Below are 20777 nucleotides of genomic sequence, written 5' to 3'. Positions count from 1 at the left end.
GTAGAAAATTGGGTTAGTCCGTGAAAGGAACTGAGTTGCAGACGTGTTTTAGATAACAGGGTATGAATATTGGACAGAGGCTGAGAGTCCATATTGGTCAACCAGAAAGCAGAAGTGAAAGTCAACCCTCCAGTCACGTGGTTCACCCTGAAGTGGTTGACTCATACCATCACACACATTCCAGTGTGTGTGTGTGTGTGTGTGTGTGTGTGTGTGTGTGTGTGTGCGCGCGTGTGTGTTAGTCTAAAAGTATATTTGTCTGATTGTGTGTCAATGTGAGACTGTGTGCATTTCTATTCTCTCTTTCAAAGACCTCAGAGTCTATGTTACAGACCTGCTAAACACTGTTCTGTCCCCACTCCCCCATTTCCTCATCCCTTCATCTTCCCCCCCTCTCTCTCCCATCCCTTGCCCTTTCTAGGTGCGAGTGGGTAACTTCCAGAGGATCATAGCCAAGGTGCAGCTGGGAGGTAGTGAGCTGGCCATTGTGGTGTCCATCGTGGTGTGCTGCGTGCTGCTGCTGCTGTGCACTGTGGGTAAGTGTTTGGTCTTGTGTCGCCACCGAGGGTGATGGATGTTTGGCTGCCTTGGCGACGGATGCTCCAGATGTCAGGGAGATAAAAGGATCTCCAGGGTCAGGGTCTCCCCCTGTCTACACAGCACAAAGACACCACTGTTCCCAGTGTGTGTGTGTGTGTGTGTGTGTGTGTGTTTTTTTTATGTGTGTCTGGGTGTGTGTGTGTGTCTCCGACAAGTGTGTGTTTTCATTTCTTTCCAGAAGCTGTGTATGTATGGAGCTTTTACAAATGGAGTATGTCCTGATTCATTACAACATGTCAACCTGTGATAACAGGATATGGCTTCAAAGATATCTATTTAATGATCTTATGTCTTCTCTCTGTTTCTCTCCCTCATACTTTCCCTCATTCCCCTTCTTTTTTTTCTCTCTCGCTCTCTCAGCTCTAGTGGTGTACTGTACTAAGAGCCGGAGGGCGGAGCGCTACTGGCAGAAGACTCTGCTGCAGATGGAGGAGATGGAGTCCCAGATCAGAGATGAGATCCGCAAAGGTGCAGTACCACACACACACACACACACACACACACACACACTCACTCACACATGCACACACGTACGCATACACACACACACTCATACATGCACGTACGCATACACACACACACACACACACACACACACACATGCACTTGTACTGAGTTGAAAAGGCAGGAGTGTGTGATCCGTAATGCTACCAGCAGGTCTCCTTTCACTCAGCCATGTTATTAGAGCTCCATTGAATTCTCTCTCATGTTCTCTGATGTTCCTGGGGCTAGGGCTGTGGCGGTCATGAAAGTTTGTCAGCCGGAGATTGTCAAGCAAATAACTGCCGGTCTCACGGTAATTGACCGTTAAATAACATAAACAGAATTAGCATCTCTTGGCTTCCACGCACAGCCTACAAGCCCTGATGCTGACCTTTGGAACATTTTAAAAAGTATATTAAATCCATGTAATATAGCCTACACCTTCACAATAAATCATTATTTATTTTAGACAGGTCTAAAGAAATATGATATGAAGGAAATGTAGTCTATTTCAGAAGAACAGAATAGCATACTCTGAGTTGTCCTTAAGCTAGGCCCTGATCTGGCTATGACATATGGCTGTGGAACACAGTAGTTCATTTAGCAGACAATATTTGCTAAGAATTCCCTTGCATAATTTTTTTTTATAGTATGAAGAATGCAATTGAACAAAGCTGAATAAAATAGAAAGGATATTTTCTCCAAATAATTTCCAAGGGAGTGCACATGTGGCTATTCTGTGTTGAGTGATTACCAAAAAAACAGGTCCTCCTATATGCATAATTTAGAGTTATTTATGCAATTTTAGTTGTGATACAAACATTGAGCTATATGTTTTGAATTTAAAAAAAGAATTGCCCTGCATAATGCAACTTTAATGATGATTTGAAAAAAGTAGCATGAAAGGCATGAGCTCTGCTTTGTTTCTTGAGCAGGCTGTACACACTTCATCAGTCTCTCATTCACAATTTGAAAAGCACTTGATAATATTCTCATCAGGCCTCAAATTTCCCTGTGGCATCCCCCTTAAGCATCTCTCACTCACATGGCTCTCTCAGATATCTAAATTCTTATTAGCCAATGCCCATCATGTAATCAGGTCCTTCTCACAGGCATCTCAGCTCCGAAGTAGGCTACAAGTGAAGACAGACACATCGGGGATGCAACTGCACACATCCTTATCGAATTCCGATGCGCATATTGAAAATGTTAGAAGAACTGTCCAGTTTACTTTCGTCAGCCAACAAGATGAGTAGGCCTAACGAACAGCAAAAGCACTAGCCTATGTCAATCTAATATCTCCCATTGTACAAAAGTCGACCTATTCTATTCTGTCCGAGAAATAAATATTCCAAACATAGTCTGGGACAGTTGTGGGATGCGATAGCCACTAGCATCAAAAACACTTTTAAAAGCCATGAGGCTGATGCATCAGATCAGAACGTTTAGCTTAAGATGTTGATAAACTATTAGGCTATTTCTATTTCTTCACATTATAAGCGCAGCAATGTGCACATGTCAGTAGGCTATAAGCGTGAATGTTCCAAAATGCAATCAATTAGCGGGAAAACAGCATAATCGCATTTGCAGTCACTTTTGAGAATGCATGTAATGCTTTATTATAAATGTGCATTTTTATGGTGAAAATTATCTTCCCCAAACTTGAAACTCACGCGCCGCCTATGTACAGTGCATTCGGAAAGTATTCAGGCCCCTTGACCTTTTCCACATTTTGTAACGTTAACAGCCTTATTCTAAAATTGATTAAATAAACCATTTCTCATCAATCTGCACACAATCCCCCATAATGACAAAGTGAAAACAGGTTTTTAGATTTGTTTGCACATTTATTAAATATAAAAAACAGAAATACCTTATTTACATAACTATTTCAGACACTTTGCTATGAGACTCGAAATTGAGCTCAGGTGCATCCTGTTTCCATTGACCATCCTTGAGATGTTTCTACAACTTGATTGGAGTCCACCTGTGGTATATTCAATTGATTGGACATGATTAGGAAAGGCACACACTTGTCTATATAAGGTCCCACAGTTGACAGTGCATATCAGAGCAAAAGTCAAGCCATGAGGTCAAAGGAATTGTCCGTAGAGCTCTAAGACAGGATTGTGTTGAGGCACTCCACTAATCAGGCCTTTATGGTAGAGTGGCCAGACGGAAGCCACTCCTCAGTAAAAGGCACATGACAGCCCGCTTGAAGTTGTCAAAAGGCACCTAAAGGAATCTCAGACCATGAGAAACAAGATTCTCTGGTCTGATGAAACCAAGATAGAACTCTTAGACCTGAATGCCAAGATAGACCTGAATGCCAAGCGTCACGTATGGAGAAAACCTGGCAGCATCCCTACGGTGAAGCAGGGTGGTGGCAGCATCCCTACGGTGAAGCAGGGTGGTGGCAGCATCCCTACGGTGAAGCAGGGTGGTGGCAGCATCCCTACGGTGAAGCAGGGTGGTGGCAGCATCATGCCATAAGGAGGTTTAAGGAGGGACTGGGAGACTAGTCCGGATCAAGGGAAAGATGAATGGAGCAAGGTACAGAGAGATCCTTGATGAAAACCTACACAGGACCTCAGACTGGGGCCAAGGTTCACCTTCCAACAGGACAACGACCCTAAGCACACAGCCAAGACAACACAGGAGTGGCTTTGGGACACGCCTCTGAATGTCCTTGAGTGGCCCAGCCAGAGCCCGAACCCGATCGAACATCTCTGGAGAGACCTGAAAATAGCTGTGCAGCGACGCTCCCCATCCAACCTGGCAGAGCTTAAGAGGATCTGCAGAGAAGAATGGGAGAAACTCCCCAAATACAGGTGTGCCAAGCTTGTAGCGTCATACCCAAGAAGACTGAAGGCTGTAATTGCTGCCAAAGGTGCTTCAACAAAGTACGGAGTAAAGGGTCTGAATAGTTATGTAAATGTCATATTTCATTTTTAATTTGCAAAAAATGCTAAAAACCTGTTTTTGCTTTGTAATTATGGGGTATTGTGTATAGATTGAAGAGGGAGCAAAACAAATTAATCAATTTTAGAATAAGGCTGTAACGTAACAAAATGTGCAAAAAGTCAAGGGGTCTGAATACTTTCCAAATGCAATGTATGCCAGTTAGGCTCTACACTGGTTGGTAAGCGGATTCATTTGCTTAATTTTAAGAAGACGTTTGCCCAGTTTAGTTGTGATACAAACCGTATCAACATACAGGCCTATGGGCTAGGCTACATGAGGTGGGTGACTAGGATTTTAAAAAGTTGCTAAAAAAAGGGATGCACTGTTTCTTGCCTTTCTGCACACGCTGGGCATCATTCACAAGTGAAAATACATTGTTCACAAGGGAGAGGCTAATATTGTCACCCATCAGACTACTCTTAATTTAATATTGTCTTTACATATGGTAAATAATATATCTGTGAAATGATTTTGATTTAGAATGGACCATTATCATGCTCCTGTCGAGGAACAGGGCCAGGGGGAAAAATACATGTCATCTATGCACTTAAATAGCGAATGGAGGACGCTTTTCCCGTGGATATTTTTTATGGCAGTCAGGTAGGCTATACTCCTGCTGTAAAGCGAAGAAATGTGCTTCATATTAGGGAAGGTGAGAAATAAATAGTCGGCCTACCCTATTGAAAGCTCATGAGCTCATGGGCTCTCATGAAGTGTTTGATTAGATTTCGATTACATTTGCATTGATGTCAGAGTGATTAGAGGGACAATAGAGTTCTGAGTATCAGGCAGTTGGCATGTTTGGTAGGCTACTAATGATCATCAGCAGCATCAGAGCTTGAATAAGCCTAGTTATCGTGACTAAATGGTCACATGGAATTTGACTGCGGTCATGACTCGTGACTGCCTGTGTGGCGATAATACGGTCACCGTAACAGCCCTACCTGGCCAAGGCTACATGAGGGAAGACAGAAAACATGGACCATCACCTAGAGATAGGGCTTTTGTGTGTATGTGTACATGTGATGGCAGCAGTTGAGAGGTTTATGCTTAGTAAGTGTGACTCACAAAACACACAGACTAAGTAGTGATCACTCACTCACACTCACACACACACACACATGGTGGTGACACACGGCTTCTGTAATGTATACCCTGAAGGGGTGAAACGGTGGGAGTGTGAGAGGAGAGGGGAAACGAGAGGAGAGGAGGGGGAGGGTGAGATGAGAAGAGGGAGAGGAGGGAGGAGGAAGGGAGAGAAGGGAGGAGAGGAGGGAAAGGGGAGAAGAAGGGGAGAGGAGGGGGGGACGAAGGAGGGCCAGTCTGAAGGCCACAGAATGTCTGAGCATAGATAAATAGGGATGAATAGAGAAAGAGAAATTGTGGGAGAGAGGAAAGGAGGGAGGAAGATGGCCATGAGTCAGGGATGTGTCTGTGGAGAGATGTGTGGGAGGAGGGGAGGTTTGTTGGAGGACACAGACAGCTGTGTGGGTGAGACCAGGGTAAGTGTGTAAGGGGTGAGGGATGGGTTTGGGAAGGGCAGAACAGAACAGGAGGGAGGGGAGAAGGGAGGGGTAAGGGAAATTGCAACGCTAGGGTTGTGGGGTTTGATTCCCATTACGAAAAAGTATAAAAATGTATGCACTTGCTACTATAGACCCTCTGGATAAGAATGTCTGCTAAATAACTAAAAAGTAAATGTAATGTACTAAGGTGGCAGTGGAGAGATTGACATATTGCAGGAACCATCCATCTAGATGAATGAGAAGAGTGTGGGAGTGATTAGGGACAGTTTGAAATTTGCTGGGGTGGGTGTCCAAACTAGAGGAGGGTTGTCTAACTTGTTTTTTTGCTTTGGGGAGGGTTGTGTGCTTTTTTTATTGGGTACAGGGGAGGATAGTGCGTATTTTCCCTGGTTTACATTCGCACTTTTGCAGGTTTTACTATATAATTTATTCCTTCCTTGTAACGTGTATGCTGGGAGTTGGGAAGCAAGTTCAGGGAGTGTATTTAACTTCTTACGGCTGAGATCGGCTGAGATCCCGTTAACGGGATCGACTTGACAACAGCCAGTGGAAGTGCAGGGCGCCAAATTCAAACAACAGAAATCTCATAATTAAAATTCCTCAAACATACAAGTATTTTACACCATTTTAAAGATAAACTTGTTGTTAATCCCACCACAGTGTCTGATTTCAAAAAGGCTTTACGACGAAACCACACCATCTGATTATGTTAGGTCAGTACCTATTCACAGAAAAACACACGCAGAAATAGAGATTAAAATTAATCACTAACCTTTGATGATCTTCATCAGATGACACTCATATGACTTCATGTTACACAATACATATATGTTTTCATCGATAAAGTTCATATTTCTATCCAAAAATCTTAGTTTACATTGGCGCGTTATGTTCAGTAATGTTTTGCCTCCAACAGATATCATTCAAACAGGTTTAGAAACTTCAGAGTGTTGTCTATCCAAATCTACTAATAATATGCATATCTTACCTTCTGGGCCTGAGTAGCAGGCAGTTTACTCTGGGCACCTTATTCATCCAAGCTACTCAATACTGCCCCCAGCCATAAGAAGTTAATAACTAAATGAACATAGAACTAAACAAGGAACAAAGGTAGCATACAGACATTTTTCCCCCCGTTACTTTTACCCCTTTTTCACCACAATTTCGTGGTATCCAATTGGTAGTTAGTCTTGTCTCATCGCTGCAACTCCAATACGGACTCGGGAGAGGCGAAGGTCGAGAGCCGTGCATCCTCCAAAACACGACCACGCCAAGCCGCACTGCTTCTTGACACACTACTCGCTTAACCTGGAAGCTAGCCACACCAATGTGTCGGAGGAAACACCTTGCACCTGTTGACCGTGTCAGCGTTCACTGCGCCCGTACAGACATGAACACTGGAACAGAAACAATAACGCCTGGGGAAAGAACCAAAGGGAGTTACAGATATAGAGAAGATAATCAGGAAGGTGATGAAGTCCAGGTGAGTCTGATTAGGCGCTGGTGTGTGTAACGATAGTCACAGGTGTGCGTAATAATGAGCAGCCTGGTGACCTAGAGCGCCGGAGAGGGAGTATACGTGACAATCCTAGCAAATTGTCCTCATCTGCTTGCATGCGCCTCCCCTATATGAAGATGTTTTGGTACTTCCCTTATGCACTACGCTTTTCCACATGCTAACGTTTACTATACCACAGTACAATATAGTCTACCAGTCTAACTGTCTAACCTGCCCTCTATCCACCATTCATAGTGAATAGTGGTAGGTGGATCATTGGTGACCGACCGCCTTGATTCAGTCTTAAGTAGCAACATTTGAAATTGTGTTTTTTACATTGGACAAAAGCAGAGACACAGAGTTACAAAATGGTATTTCATACACTGCATTTGAGGAACAATGGAAAAGTAATTCTGCTTTGAAAGTTGATAAACTTGTAACCTGACTTTTGAGAAAATTACATTTACATTTATATTTAAGTCATTTAGCAGACGCTCTTATCCAGAGCGACTTACCTTTGAATGTCTTGGTACCTACTGGAGAGATCTTCTTTGTCTGCACCCATTCTGCATCATTTACACCCTCTTAAGATTTAGCCCCACCGATCTCTTCAAGGGTTGACCCGAGCGTTCTGTCCTAACAACAGCAGTCAAGAACCCAAGCTAACTGGTTAACTTTGGCTAGCTTACTAGCTACTTCCAGACACAAATGAGAGAACAGCTTACTGACTATTTTTCTCGCCCTAGCAGAGCTGGTTAGGCAATTTTTATGTTATCCAGTGTGATTGCAACTGTGCTGCTGGCAACAATTTACACTTTTTTGCCAATGTTTACTGACACCGGACATATTCAACGGGTGTTGAGCGTTTGTTATTCTGCGCTCTGGCAAACTCAAACGAGATGGCTCTGAAATCGGAGTAGATAGCCATTTACCAGCTACGTCTATCAACAGTTGTCGCAGTGACATTCTATTGAAATGGTTACTTGCATAGTGGAGTCTTTTGCAAGCTAGGTAAACAATGAACAATAATCCCAACTCATGACGTTACTACCCTGCATGAATCTGCAGGTAGCTAACCAACCAGGTTCAATGTTAGCTAACTAACATTAGGCTATAACTAGCAAAGCAAATGGCACTGAGATACGAATAATAAGATCATACATGTAACGTTAGCTATCAAGCCAGCCAGCTAATGTTAGCTAGCTGGCTAACAATACACTTTAACTTGAAATGGAAACAACTTTGTCAAAATTAGAAACGTGTAATATCTGAAAATGTAGCTAGCTCGACTTTCTTACCTGTATACATCATGGATGGATGATACTCCCTGTCACGGATGCCATGGTTGCCCTTAGTTTGAAGATGTAATCTGAAGGCAGGGGTTTTCTCCATCTCCTTAGCTATCATACTCTAATTAAACTGATTTCAAAACTCGGTCCTCCAGAAAGTGGAGAGCAACACTTATGCAGTTCTACTACGCGAGATATATATATATATATATATATATATATATATATATATATATATATATATATATATATATATATATATATATATATATATATATATATATATATATATATATATATTAAAAGCCGTGTTAGACAGGATTACCTACACATACTGACCAGTTCAAATAGACAGACGCGTGCTATATGGCAGACCAATCCGAACCCATCTCTTGGCATGTCCAGCCCACTCATTATCTCAGACAATCATGGCTAGCGGGAAGGTTGCTGACTTTTTCTCTGGCTATACCAACTAGGCTCGTAATTTAACAATTTTATTGGTATCTACAGTTGGCATACAAGTTTGTTATTAAGAAACATGAAAGTTCATATTCCAGAATACATTTCTGCCCCAAAAAGATGCATTAAAAAAAAAATTACGTTCAAATGGCTCTCTTGTGAAGTAGTGACACGCGCCATATGCCTAGTTTCCTGAAACAAGTCACATTTGTCCAGATCTGCAATAGGCTAACTAGAAATCATACCACATAGAAAAGCATTCAAATCTGCATACATCTTCAATTTGAATCCACAAGAATCCATTGTGCAAGAAAGAACAGTGAAGACATGAAACACTGAGTTTGTCACGCCCTGACCTTAGAGATCCTTATTATTCTCTATGTTTGGTTAGGTCAGGGTGTCACTCGGGTGGGAAAATCTATGTTTTCTATTTCTTTGTGTTTTTGGCTGAGTATGGTTCCCAATCAGAGGCAGCTGTCTATCGTTGTCTGTGATTAGGGATCATATATAAGTTGTCATTTTCCTTTTGGGTTTTGTGGGATCTTGTTTTCTGTTTAGTGTTTTTTCCTGACAGAACTGTGCGCTTTTGTTTTGGATTTTGTTGTTTGTTGGTGTCATCAAGAAAAATACGATGTACGCCTACCACGCTGCGCCTTGGTCTCCTTCTCCCGAGAGGCGTAACAGAGCTCAAAAAGCTCCCCTATTGATCTTGTTTAGGGACAATACAATTATCCTACCTAGACTAGCCTACAACACCACAATGCAATGAATAATTGCATTATTGTTTTCAAGTGAGTACAAAATTCTACTCTAGGATCAGTGGCGATTTTAGCATGTAAATCTTGATTTGCAAACTCCCCAAAAATGTTTAGATGCATGCCAACAAAGCCACTACACAACACTAAACAATACATGAATTGCACTATAACGGTGCCAAACAGTGCCCACAAACTGTTTGGGCCTACATAAAGCGTTCCCAACAGCAGAGCTTTCCTTTCAGCACCATGGAGTGAATCCTTACCCCCGCTACTGGCTATCAGCGGAGCCTTGTCTGGCAGCTAAACAGTTCATTCAGCCTCATATTCTGACTTTTTAAAACCATAGTTGATATTGCTGGCTTGCTTAAACAAATGTGGTTTCTACTGATTCCTTGTGGTTTTGTGTAAGTCTATAAGAACCTCATTGTCCTTCAATAATAATGAAAACCAACATGAGTTTTGACTTTTGAACTATACACAAACATTATTACATTTATGTTCAGTAAATTCATAATGTTTGTTCTTATATGATTAACACTCTCTAAGTAGCTCTAGTTTAAACGAGCTGCAATAAGGTAGGCCTATTCATTCAGCACATTCAAAATGGACAAAAATTCAGATCGATCCAGACAGAGAGCAAGAGAGACGCGGTTAGCCTACCATTTGACGTTTTTTATTAGGCCTACAGTGGCGTGCAAAAGTATTCACCCCCCTTAGAATTTTTCCTATTTTGTTGCCTTACAACTTGGAATTAAAATATATTTTTGGGGGGTCTGTATCATTTGATTTACACAATATGCCTACCACTTTGAAGTTGCAAAATATTTTTTATTGTGAAACAAACAAGAAATAAGACAAAAAAAAATGAAAACTTGAGCATGCATAACTATTCACCCCCTCAAAGTCAATACTTTGTAGAGCCACCTTTTGCAGCAATTACAGCTGCAAGTCTCTTGGGGTACGTCTTTATAAGCTCGGCACATCTAACCACTGGGATATCTGCCCAAGCGATGGCTTTTTTTTCTGGCAACTCTTCTGTAAAGCCCAGCTCTGTGGAGTGTACAGCTTAAAAAGTGGTCCTATGGACAGATACTCCTATCTCCGCTGTGGAGCTTTGCAGCTCCTTCAGGGTTATCTTTGGTCTCTTTGTTGCTTCTCTGATTAATGCCTTCCTTGCCTGGTCCGTGAGTTTTGGTGGGCGGCCCTCTCTTGGCACATTTGTTGTGGTGCAATATTCTTTCCATTTTTTAATAATGGATTAAATGGTGCTCTGTGGGATGTTTATGATATTTTATGATATTTTTTTATAACCCAACCCTGATCTGTACTTCTCCACAACTTTGTTCCTGACCTGTTTGGAGAGCTCCTTGGTCTTCATGGTGCCGCTTTCTTGGTGGTGCCCCTTGCTTAGTGGTGTTGCAGACTCTGAGGCCTTACAGAACAGGTGTATATATACTGAGATCATGTGACAGATCATGTGACACTTAGATTGCCCACAGGTGGACTTTATTTAACTAATTATGTGACTTCTGAAGGTAATTGGTTGCACCAGATCTTATATAGGGGCTTCATAGCAAAGGGGGTGAATATATATACACACACCACTTTTCCATTTTTTATTTCTTAGAATTTTTTGAAATAAGTAATGTTTTTCATTTCACTTCACCAATTTGGACTATTTTGTGTATGTCCATTACATGAAATCCAAATAAAAATCTATTTATATTACAAGTTGTAATGCAACAAAATAAGAAAAACGCCAAAGGGGATGAATACTTTTGCAAGGCACTGTATCTAAGTGTTTACTGTGTTGTAATGTTAACCTATTGCATATCTGCTTTCACTGGACATCAGTTTTAGAAAACTATCACAAAGTAACAGCACACCACGGAAGTGTTAATTATCACTTAGCAGCGGTTATGGAGCAGAAAGTGGTGCTCTCGAAAACCATTTTTACATGGTTTTGGGCCTATGTTCAGGGATGAGACTGAGAGTTGTCTTAGGTGTTCTAAACTGTATGTAACTTAATGTCCTGTGAATGTCCTGTGATTCGTCTGTTGTCCTTCCAGGCTTTGCAGAGCTACAGACAGACATGACAGACCTGACCAAGGAGCTGAACCGCAGCCAGGGAATCCCCTTCCTGGAGTACAAACAGTTTGTCACACGCACCTTCTTCCCCAAGGTGAGTCAGTTAATCACACACACACCTCTTCTTCCCCCAAGGTGAGTCAGTTAATCACACACACACCTCTTCTTCCCCCAAGGTGAGTCAGTTAATCACACACACACCTCTTCTTCCCCAAGGTGGGTATCACCTTACTACAACCATTAGAGGGAGATTTTCCTTCAGAATATTTTTTACAGTTTACATTGAAAAGGTCTTCATGTATCCAAGTTATTACCGTCCCAAAACTTGACAAGTGGTGTGGTTTAAGTCCCTTAAGAAGAACATATATTCGTTACAGGTAAAAAGAAATATTCTTCTCTCTGATGTGCTATCCATCCTGTTGGACAGGTGTAGATTTTTTTGTTTCCAGACAGACAGAGATACAGACAGACATAACAGTGTGTTTGGTATTCTAACACCGGGCATGAAGTTTCAAACCACAAGCATGACGTTTCAAACCACAAGCATGACGTTTCAAACCACAAGCATGACGTTTCAAACCACAAGCATGACGTTTCAAACCACAAGCATGACGTTTCAAACCACAAGCATGACGTTTCCAGCCAGGTTACCCATGATACAAGTCAGTATTCGGCGTTCATCCATGTCTGAGGACGTCAGGAGTTGAAGTGGAGATCAGCCACTAGGGGCAACAGTGAGCACTGTTACCTTCAAGTAGATTTAGGTTTTGCTAGGGTGTTGTGGGAGGCGATGGCGGATGAACATAAGCACCTGCCTCTGATTCCAAAGGTTGCAAGTTCAAATGAAGTGATCAACCCAAACTTTAACCCTTACCTTAAGCATTCGGCATTGATGCCTTAACTTAAACATTTGGAGGAGTTAATGGCTAAACCTAACCTTAAACTCTTCGAAATTTGACGTTTGCAACGACTTCGAAATTTGACTTTTGAGAAACATGCATAAACGTAAAATTCTGATGTGAGAGTATGAGAGCTAGTTGGAAGTTTCAAGGACAAGGAACAATGCTGGGCACTCGCACAAAAAACTTACCCCACACAGAGCTACACACACATCGGCACACACTTGTGAACCCACCCACACACTTTCGTTTGCATGCACATTCTTTTGTACAACCATCCGTACTCAAACACAGCCATGCACATACAGTATCAGCACAGACTCCTGCAAACACCCACACAGTCTATTGTACGCACACACACTCGTTCACAGATAGAACTGCATAAGTTTGTCGAGGTGGACAGTGTGTTTTTTAGATGTGAAGGAAATGAGAGCTGGTATACTGTTGAAAAGCTGCTATGATGGAACATAGTAACTTATGTTGTTACTTCACTACTCACACACACAGTCACACACACACACACACACACACACACACACACACACACACACACACACACACACACACACACACACACACACATTCACACATACACTGATGCAGGATAAACACTTGCGTCGTTACCTCAGTAGGTTACTGTCTCCACTCAGGTTTACAGAGACCAAAAGCATACAGCAACACAATACTGTTCAATCAACTGCCACAAGACAAGGGCAAGCCACAGTCTCAACCCTCTATCCCATTGACACACACTGAAACACACACATACACACACTCACACTGAGTGTGTGTATTTGTGTGTGGGACAGCTCATTTAATTATTTGACTCTGTTGGCTCTGACTATGAGAGCAATGGTCGATTTCTCTGTTTGTCTCTAAATACGTTTCGTGATGTAATGGTTCTGTCTCTCTCTATGTTTACCTCAGATGTGTTCGGACTATGAGAGGAGTCTGGTCCAGCCCGTCTATGAGAACGACGCCCTCGGTCCACGAGCCCTCCCTGAGACACACCCCCTTCTGCAAGACTGGCAGGTATAGAGTTAACCCCCTGAAGTGTTCCATTATCCATTCTGCTCTCCTCTACCTGGAGCGCCTCCATTCTATTCCTCTACCTCCTCGTTCCTTTGATTCACAACTGGGTCACACTGAAGATGATGAAGTCTCCACGGTGAGGCTGTTGATTAGGAGTAACTATAGAAGGAAAGCACAACCATGTGTATGTGCGTGCGTGCGTGCCTTAATGAGTGTGTGTGTGCATGGGTGGATGTGTGCGTGCGTGTATGTGTCTAACTGTGCAGACGTGTGTATGCATTGCATTCTAATGCCCATTCACCAGCTGCCAGTCCATATGATTCAGAGAGTTTTTACGTTGTCAAACACTATCCCAGCCCACCCAAACACTGGCAGGTTGTTGACACACTTCCCACCGTCTCCATGATGATGATGGCACAGCACTCATTCTACCATAACCATGCCAACGGCCGTGTGTGTGTGTGTGTGTGTGTGTGTGTGTGTGTGTGTGTGTGTGTGTGTGTGTGTGTGTGTGTGTGTGTGTGTGTGTGTGTGTGTGTGTGTGTGTGTGTGTGTGTGTGTGTGTGTGTGTGTGTGTGTGTGAGCTCTACTATTGCAACAATGCATGGTTTTGGGTCGACAGCCAGGGGAGCCTGTCTAGGGGTGATAAAGTGTTTCAGATCCTCACTATTTTCCAGGGAAGTGTTTTCCAGGTCACAGCGTCCAAATCTCACAGGCGGCCATTTATCTTAATGGACACCCCTGCTCTCCTTCTGTCACTGTGGAAACAGGAGCATATGGCTGCAGTCCAGAGGGAAGACTTCATCAGAGCACTGCTTAGGTGCACCGTTAGACAGGATACATCCGCATGAACTAGGCTAAGAGTGTTTAGAAGACAGTACTAGAAAGCACCTGGGGACTGTGATAATGTTATGAGAAAGCCGGTGAAAAGCTCTGAGGTGGAAAACGATAATGAGTTTTTGTGGTCATACTCTGGTATGAGGTGGATTTATGAGGTGGATTTGGATTAGCGAGGAGCCTGATTGAACAGCGCCCGGTTTCCCTATAACGTGTTTTAACGATGCATCTTTCCTGCAACTGCCGAAAATGTAACATACGTTTCCCAAAACACCATGCAGAGAGAACGTGCGCTAAGTGCGTTGTTGAGGTGTTGATACTGATAGGATCGAAAGAAAGGCAACGCTGCTGTTTGAATCAATTGCAAGGACATTGGCAACTTTGTATTTGTAGTCAACTTTGTTCTGAAGTTATCGGTGGTTCCAAAGAGGCGGATAAACAATGTGATTTTATGTTTAGCGGAAATCCTCTGTGTATAAAGTGCCGCGGTAGGGCAAAAAAGCATCTATCGATGTACTTAGCTGTTCGAGTGGCAGGCGTTAGATTATGAGGGTTTTCAAGGGAAACATTAATAACGATGGTTTTGGGAAACAGCTTGGAGATTTAACGATGCGCCTACAAAGTTTCTAACGATGACTTAGCCTTAAGATGCTTTTGGTAAACTGGGCCCTGATTGGTTCAATACACATAACTCTCTCTTTTCTCTCTCCTTTCCAACTTTCGCTCTCTCTTTCTCTGTCTCTCTCTCTCTCTCTCCGTCTCTCTCTCTCTCTCTCTCTCTCTGTCTCTCTCTCTCTCTCCAGCCCTCTAACACAGCCAAGCCTAACATGGAGGAGGGAATCACTCTCTTCTCAACTCTTCTCAACAACAAGCACTTCCTGGTTACCTTTGTTCATGCACTGGAGCAACAGAAGGACTTTGCAATACGCGACAGGTAACCATGAAAACCATGACAACCATGTGTACTTCAAACCCAATGTACCGTGACTGTCTACTATACAACTGATTATGGTTTTGACTAGAAAGTATGCAGCTTTTGTCATATTTGAATTTTGTAGCATGTTAGGAGAACATATGCAGCAGGTTAGGATAATTCATGTAGCAGGTTAAGAGGATTAGGTTTAGGAAAAGGGTATCCTATACACTTGGGCGGCAGGTAGCCTAGTGGTTAGAAATCCCTGAGCTGACAAGGTAAAAATCTGTCGTTCTGCCCCTGAACAAGGCAGTTAACCCACTGTTCCTAGGCCGTCATTGAAAAAAATAATTTGTTTTTAACTGACTTGCCTAGTTAAATAAAGATTTTAAAAAATTAATGGTTCTTTGTTATGGAAATCACCCGTCTACCTTTACTGTTTCACCCCCTCCATCCTCTGGGACAACTCAGTGTATTCTCAGGTGTGGGGACTAAATCATGTTGTTTGAATCGTATATGTCTCTTTACTCTGTGCTCACACACATTTTTGTGTTGGTCTGTGTCCCCCCAGGTGTAGCCTGGCATCCCTGCTCACTATTGCCCTCCATGGTAAGCTGGAGTACTACACCAGCATTATGAAGGATCTGCTGGTGGATCTGATCGATGCCTCGGCCGCCAAGAACCCCAAGCTGATGCTGCGACGGACAGAGTCTGTTGTGGAGAAGATGCTAACCAACTGGATGTCCATCTGCATGTACAGCTACCTCAAGGTGAGGGAGGGAGGGAGGCAGGGAGGGAGTTGTGAAAAGAGAGGGATTAGGACAATAGAACGTAATGTAATGACAATAGAACGAGACTCCCGTCAAACATTTTTGTATCCAGTCATGAGTATTCCCTGTCCAGTTGGTTACAGTCTGGGCCTTTACTGACAAACAGTCTTAATGTTTATGTTACGTTATCAGCGTGTTACTGTGTTTTCTGCAGGAGACAGTGGGCGAGCCCTTCTTCCTGCTGCTTTGTGCCATCAGGCAGCAGATCAACAAGGGTTCTATAGACGCCATCACAGGGAAGGCCCGGTACACACTGAACGAGGAGTGGCTGCTCAGAGAGAACGTTGAGGCCAAGCCACAGGTCAGTCACCACACAACAACGCAGGTCATATACTGCCCACTGATTGGTTCACCTCTTGCTATGTGCATATATCATATGTCTATCGTATGATAGAGTTTACAATATCTCAACTATGTGTAGCTTAATCACTCAACAGGAATAATGAACCAGCTTAATCACTCAACAGGAATAATGAACCAGCTTAATCACTCAACAGGAATCATGAACCAGCTTAATCACTCAACAGGAATAATGAACCAGCTTAATCACTCAACAGGAATAATGAACCAGCTTAATCACTCAACATGAATAATGAACCAGCTTAATCACTCAACAGGAATAATGAACCAGCTTAATCACTCAACAGGAATAATGAACCAGCTTAATCACTCAACAGGAATCATGAACCAGCTTAATCACTCAACAGGAATAATGAACCAGCATAATCACTCAACAGGAATAATGAACCAGCTTAATCACTCAACAGGAATAATGAACCAGCTTAATCACTCAACAGGAATAATGAACCAACTTAATCACTCAACAGGAATAATGAACCAGCTTAATCACTCAACAGGAATAATGAACCAGCTTAATCACTCAACAGGAATAATGAACCAGCTTAATCACTCAATAGGAATAATGAACCAGCTTAATCACTCAACAGGAATAGTGAACCAGCTTAATCAATCAACAGGAATAATCAACCATCTGAAGTAAAAGGTGACATTGTGACATTCACTGCCTCCCTCTCTCTGTGTGTCCAGAACATCAACGTGTCGTTCCAGGGATGTGGTATGGACTCTCTGGCCGTAAAGGTTGTGAACACAGACACCATCTGTCAAGTGAAGGAGAAGATTCTAGAGGCCTTCTATAAGAACCTGCCTTTCTCCCAGTGGCCCCGGGCAGAGGACGTAGACCTGGGTGAGAAAAGTTACTTTTATTTGTCCTTCAACTCCCCAGTTGTGGAAGTAATGCTATGCAAAGGAGCTATATGACCAATTATTACTTCGTAGCTCAACTAACATCAAATAAAATAAAATTGTATTGCTCACATTCCTCACACACAGTTTACAGCAGGTATAAAAGATGCAGCGAAATACTTGTGTGCTAGCTCCCTCAACATTGCATACAATATCAATAACAAGTAAACTGATGTGTACACAGTAGGATATACAGTATAGATAATGAACAATAGGGTATACAGTATAGATAATGAACAATAGGATATACAGTATAGATCATGAACAATAGGGTATACAGTATAGATAATGAACACTTGGGTATACAGTATAGATAATGAACAATAGGGTATACAGTATAGATAATGAACAATAGGGTATACAGTATAGATAATGAACAATATGATATGCAGTATAGATAATGAACAATAGGATATATAATGAATGTGCTATGTCAAGTATGACTGTGTTTACAAACATAAAGTGCCTAGTGTCTTGGTCATGCAGTTAAATAAATAGTATATAATAGAACAGCTGTGTGTGTGTGTGTGTGTGTGTGTGGGGGTGGGGGGGGGGTTTATCTCTGAGGTGAAAATAGTCTCTAAGGTGCAGATTATCTCTGAGGTGAAAATAGTCTCTAAGGTGCAGATTGTCTCTGAGGTGAAAATAGTCTCTAAGGTACAGATTGTCTCTGAGGTGAAAATTGTCTCTAAGGTGCAGATTGTCTCTGAGGTGAAAATAGTCTCTAAGGTGCAGATTATCTCTGAGGTGAAAATAGTCTCTAAGGTGCAGATTATCTCTGAGGTGAAAATTGTCTCTAAGGTGCAGATTGTCTCTGAGGTGAAAATAGTCTCTAAGATGCAGATTGTCTCTGAGGTGAAAATAGTCTCTAAGGTGCAGATTGTCTCTGAGGTGAAAACAGTCTCTAAGGTACAGATTGTCTCTGAGGTGAAAATAGTCTCTAAGGTACAGATTGTCTCTGATGTGAAAATAGTCTCTAAGGTGCAGATTGTCTCTGAGGTGAAAACAGTCTCTGATGTGAAAATAGTCTCTAAGTTGCAGGGCAACAGATAGGGTTAGCTGTTCAGCAGTCTGATGACCTGGTGGTAGAAGCTGTCTCGGAGCCTGTTGGTCCAAGAGCTGATGCTCCGATAACATTTTCCAGATGGTAACAGAGTGAACGGTTCATGGCTCGGGTGACTCTAGTCCTTGACATGGAGCTAGTACAGTACAGTAGAAGGCTAAATGCATTTAAAACATTCATTACATGTATTGCATCCCCCTCCTCCTCTCCTGCAGAGTGGTTTGCTTCTGGTAGTACCAGCAGGATCCTCCAAGACCTGGATAACACCTCTGTGATGGAGGATGGCAGGAAGAAACTCAACACAGTCACACATTACCAGGCAAGGATCTGCTCCCATCACACACACCCCATATGCTCTCACATGTGTGTTTGTGCATGCATGTGTGTTTCTGTCACCCCGTGTGTGTGTGTGTGTGTGTGTGTGTGTGTGTGTGTGTGTGTGTGTGTGTGTGTGTGTGTGTGTGTGTGTGTGTGTGTGTGTGTGTGTGTGTGTGTGTGTGTGTGTGTGTGTGTGTGTGTGTGTGAGGGTGAGAAGTCACTGTAAATGTTGACATCTTGACTGCTCAATGGGTGCCACATGATTTTTATGTGTGGGTGACTGTGTGTGTGTTAGTCTATGTGCAGTTTGTCTGTCTGATCATACACATGCAGTGTGTCATTGTCTGTGGGTATCTGTGTGTCTTTGCACTTTCTATTGTCTTGGTATGTTTGGTATGTGTCAGAGTATTTCGGTATACCTGAGTGTATGTGTGTGTGTAAACAGCTGGGAAGTGACCCCTAACATTTGCCCTGTTACCTGTGCTGTTAAGTGATTTGCTTAGTCAGTGCTGGGAAGGCAGTGAACTGTGAAGGCAGCGAGGCACAGCACGTACTAACAGTTTCAGTTCACTGGCAATGCTGTTCAATCCATTTCACTGTGTGTTGACTTTAATGAGCCCCCCGCCCCAAAACACACACGCACAAACACTCAAATGATCTCTCGCACACTCAAACTCTCTCTCTCACACACACATACACACACACACACACACACACCCTGAGGCAGCGGTTAATGATCCAGTTCTTGTGCCCCACGTCTCTCACCCCTGACCCTGTGACCTCTGACCCCACCCCCAGATCCCAGAGGGGGCGTCATTCGCCATGAGCATGAAAGACAAGAGAGACAACACCCTTGGGAGAGGTAGGTCACACACACACACACACTCTGTCACCTTGTCACACACCCCTACATGCTTAGAAAACATACACACGTACTTTATTAAGGTAAAACCGCATACACACACCAAACCACAGACATACATTCATTTCCAACAACAAACATGCTGTAGCCACATAAACACACTCTCACTTAATCATTCACACACACATACACACACACACACACACACACACACACACACACACACACACACACACACACACACACACACACACACACACACACACACACACACACACACACACACACACACACACACACACTGATACACAGGCACACACACACACACACACAGTGGATTTAGACCTTTCATCAGCATGGTTGATATAAGTATCCATAAGCATGAACAGTTGACTCCTCTACTGGGCCGTCAACATTCCGGTTCAGTTTGGGAGGGTATGCTCACCTCATCCAGAACAGGACTTCGGTTCTGACAGACTGCTCTGTTCATCCCAATGATTAGGGCCTCTCCTCTCATTCATACTGGGCCAGAGACAGGCTAAAGTGGTCCAAACTGGGCCAGCAGCTCAAAGGCCTGGCCTAATGGATTTGTAGTACACCTTGGCTAATGTAAAACACCTTTTCCCCTCTCTGTGATTAGCTAAGAGTGTCTGGACTGGGGCCGGGGCCTAAACCGGCCTGTCCTGCCAAGACTAGGCCTGGAGTAATGAGAGCACAGCCACTATTGGGCTGTGTTTGTGTGTGCGCACACGTGCATGTGCGTGTGTGTAAACCAGGGAGAGAGTGAATCTCAGGTCTGACGATGCGTGAGCATTATAAACTCATTACACTGGCTCCAGCACCAATCACAGACTCAATGTCTACCTCTCTCTGTTTTTTTTCAGCTTTTCTCTCTCATTCTTTCACTCATAATCTTTCTTTTTTCCCCTCGCTCTCTAATTACACTCTCTCTTTGATTTCCATAAACCTCTGTCTCTCTTCATGAGTGCTGCCTTTTTTTCTGTCTATTACTTGTCTCCCCTCCGATCTTCTTTCATTCTCTCTCTCACTCTCTCCTTCTCTCATTGTTTTGTTCTGTTTTTTTCTCTCCCTCTG

At 42.9% G+C, this 20777-nt stretch overlaps 1 protein-coding gene across 2 annotated transcripts in view; it reads left to right on the top strand.

The window, feature by feature from the left end:
• Positions 1-20777, top strand: part of LOC129861027 (plexin-D1-like) — a 130763-nt gene that overhangs the window by 88472 nt on the left and 21514 nt on the right. Inside the window, exons 20-30 of one of the 2 annotated variants that reach the window (XM_055932059.1) lie at positions 422-536; positions 961-1068; positions 11647-11759; positions 13492-13596; positions 15237-15367; positions 15918-16116; positions 16331-16477; positions 17224-17380; positions 18718-18821; positions 19619-19682; positions 20567-20774. In XM_055932059.1, the coding sequence (XP_055788034.1) occupies positions 422-536; positions 961-1068; positions 11647-11759; positions 13492-13596; positions 15237-15367; positions 15918-16116; positions 16331-16477; positions 17224-17380; positions 18718-18821; positions 19619-19682; positions 20567-20667 (1344 nt within the window). In that variant the 3' untranslated portion in view covers positions 20668-20774. Of the gene's footprint in view, positions 1-421; positions 537-960; positions 1069-11646; positions 11760-13491; positions 13597-15236; positions 15368-15917; positions 16117-16330; positions 16478-17223; positions 17381-18717; positions 18822-19618; positions 19683-20566; positions 20775-20777 lie in introns of those variants that run through there. The other variant, XM_055932058.1, reaches the window with a different exon arrangement.

The sequence above is a fragment of the Salvelinus fontinalis genome, chromosome 8, assembly GCF_029448725.1.
Source record: "Salvelinus fontinalis isolate EN_2023a chromosome 8, ASM2944872v1, whole genome shotgun sequence".
Taxonomy (NCBI): domain Eukaryota; kingdom Metazoa; phylum Chordata; class Actinopteri; order Salmoniformes; family Salmonidae; genus Salvelinus; species Salvelinus fontinalis.
This window is presented reverse-complemented; position numbering and strand designations above follow the sequence as displayed.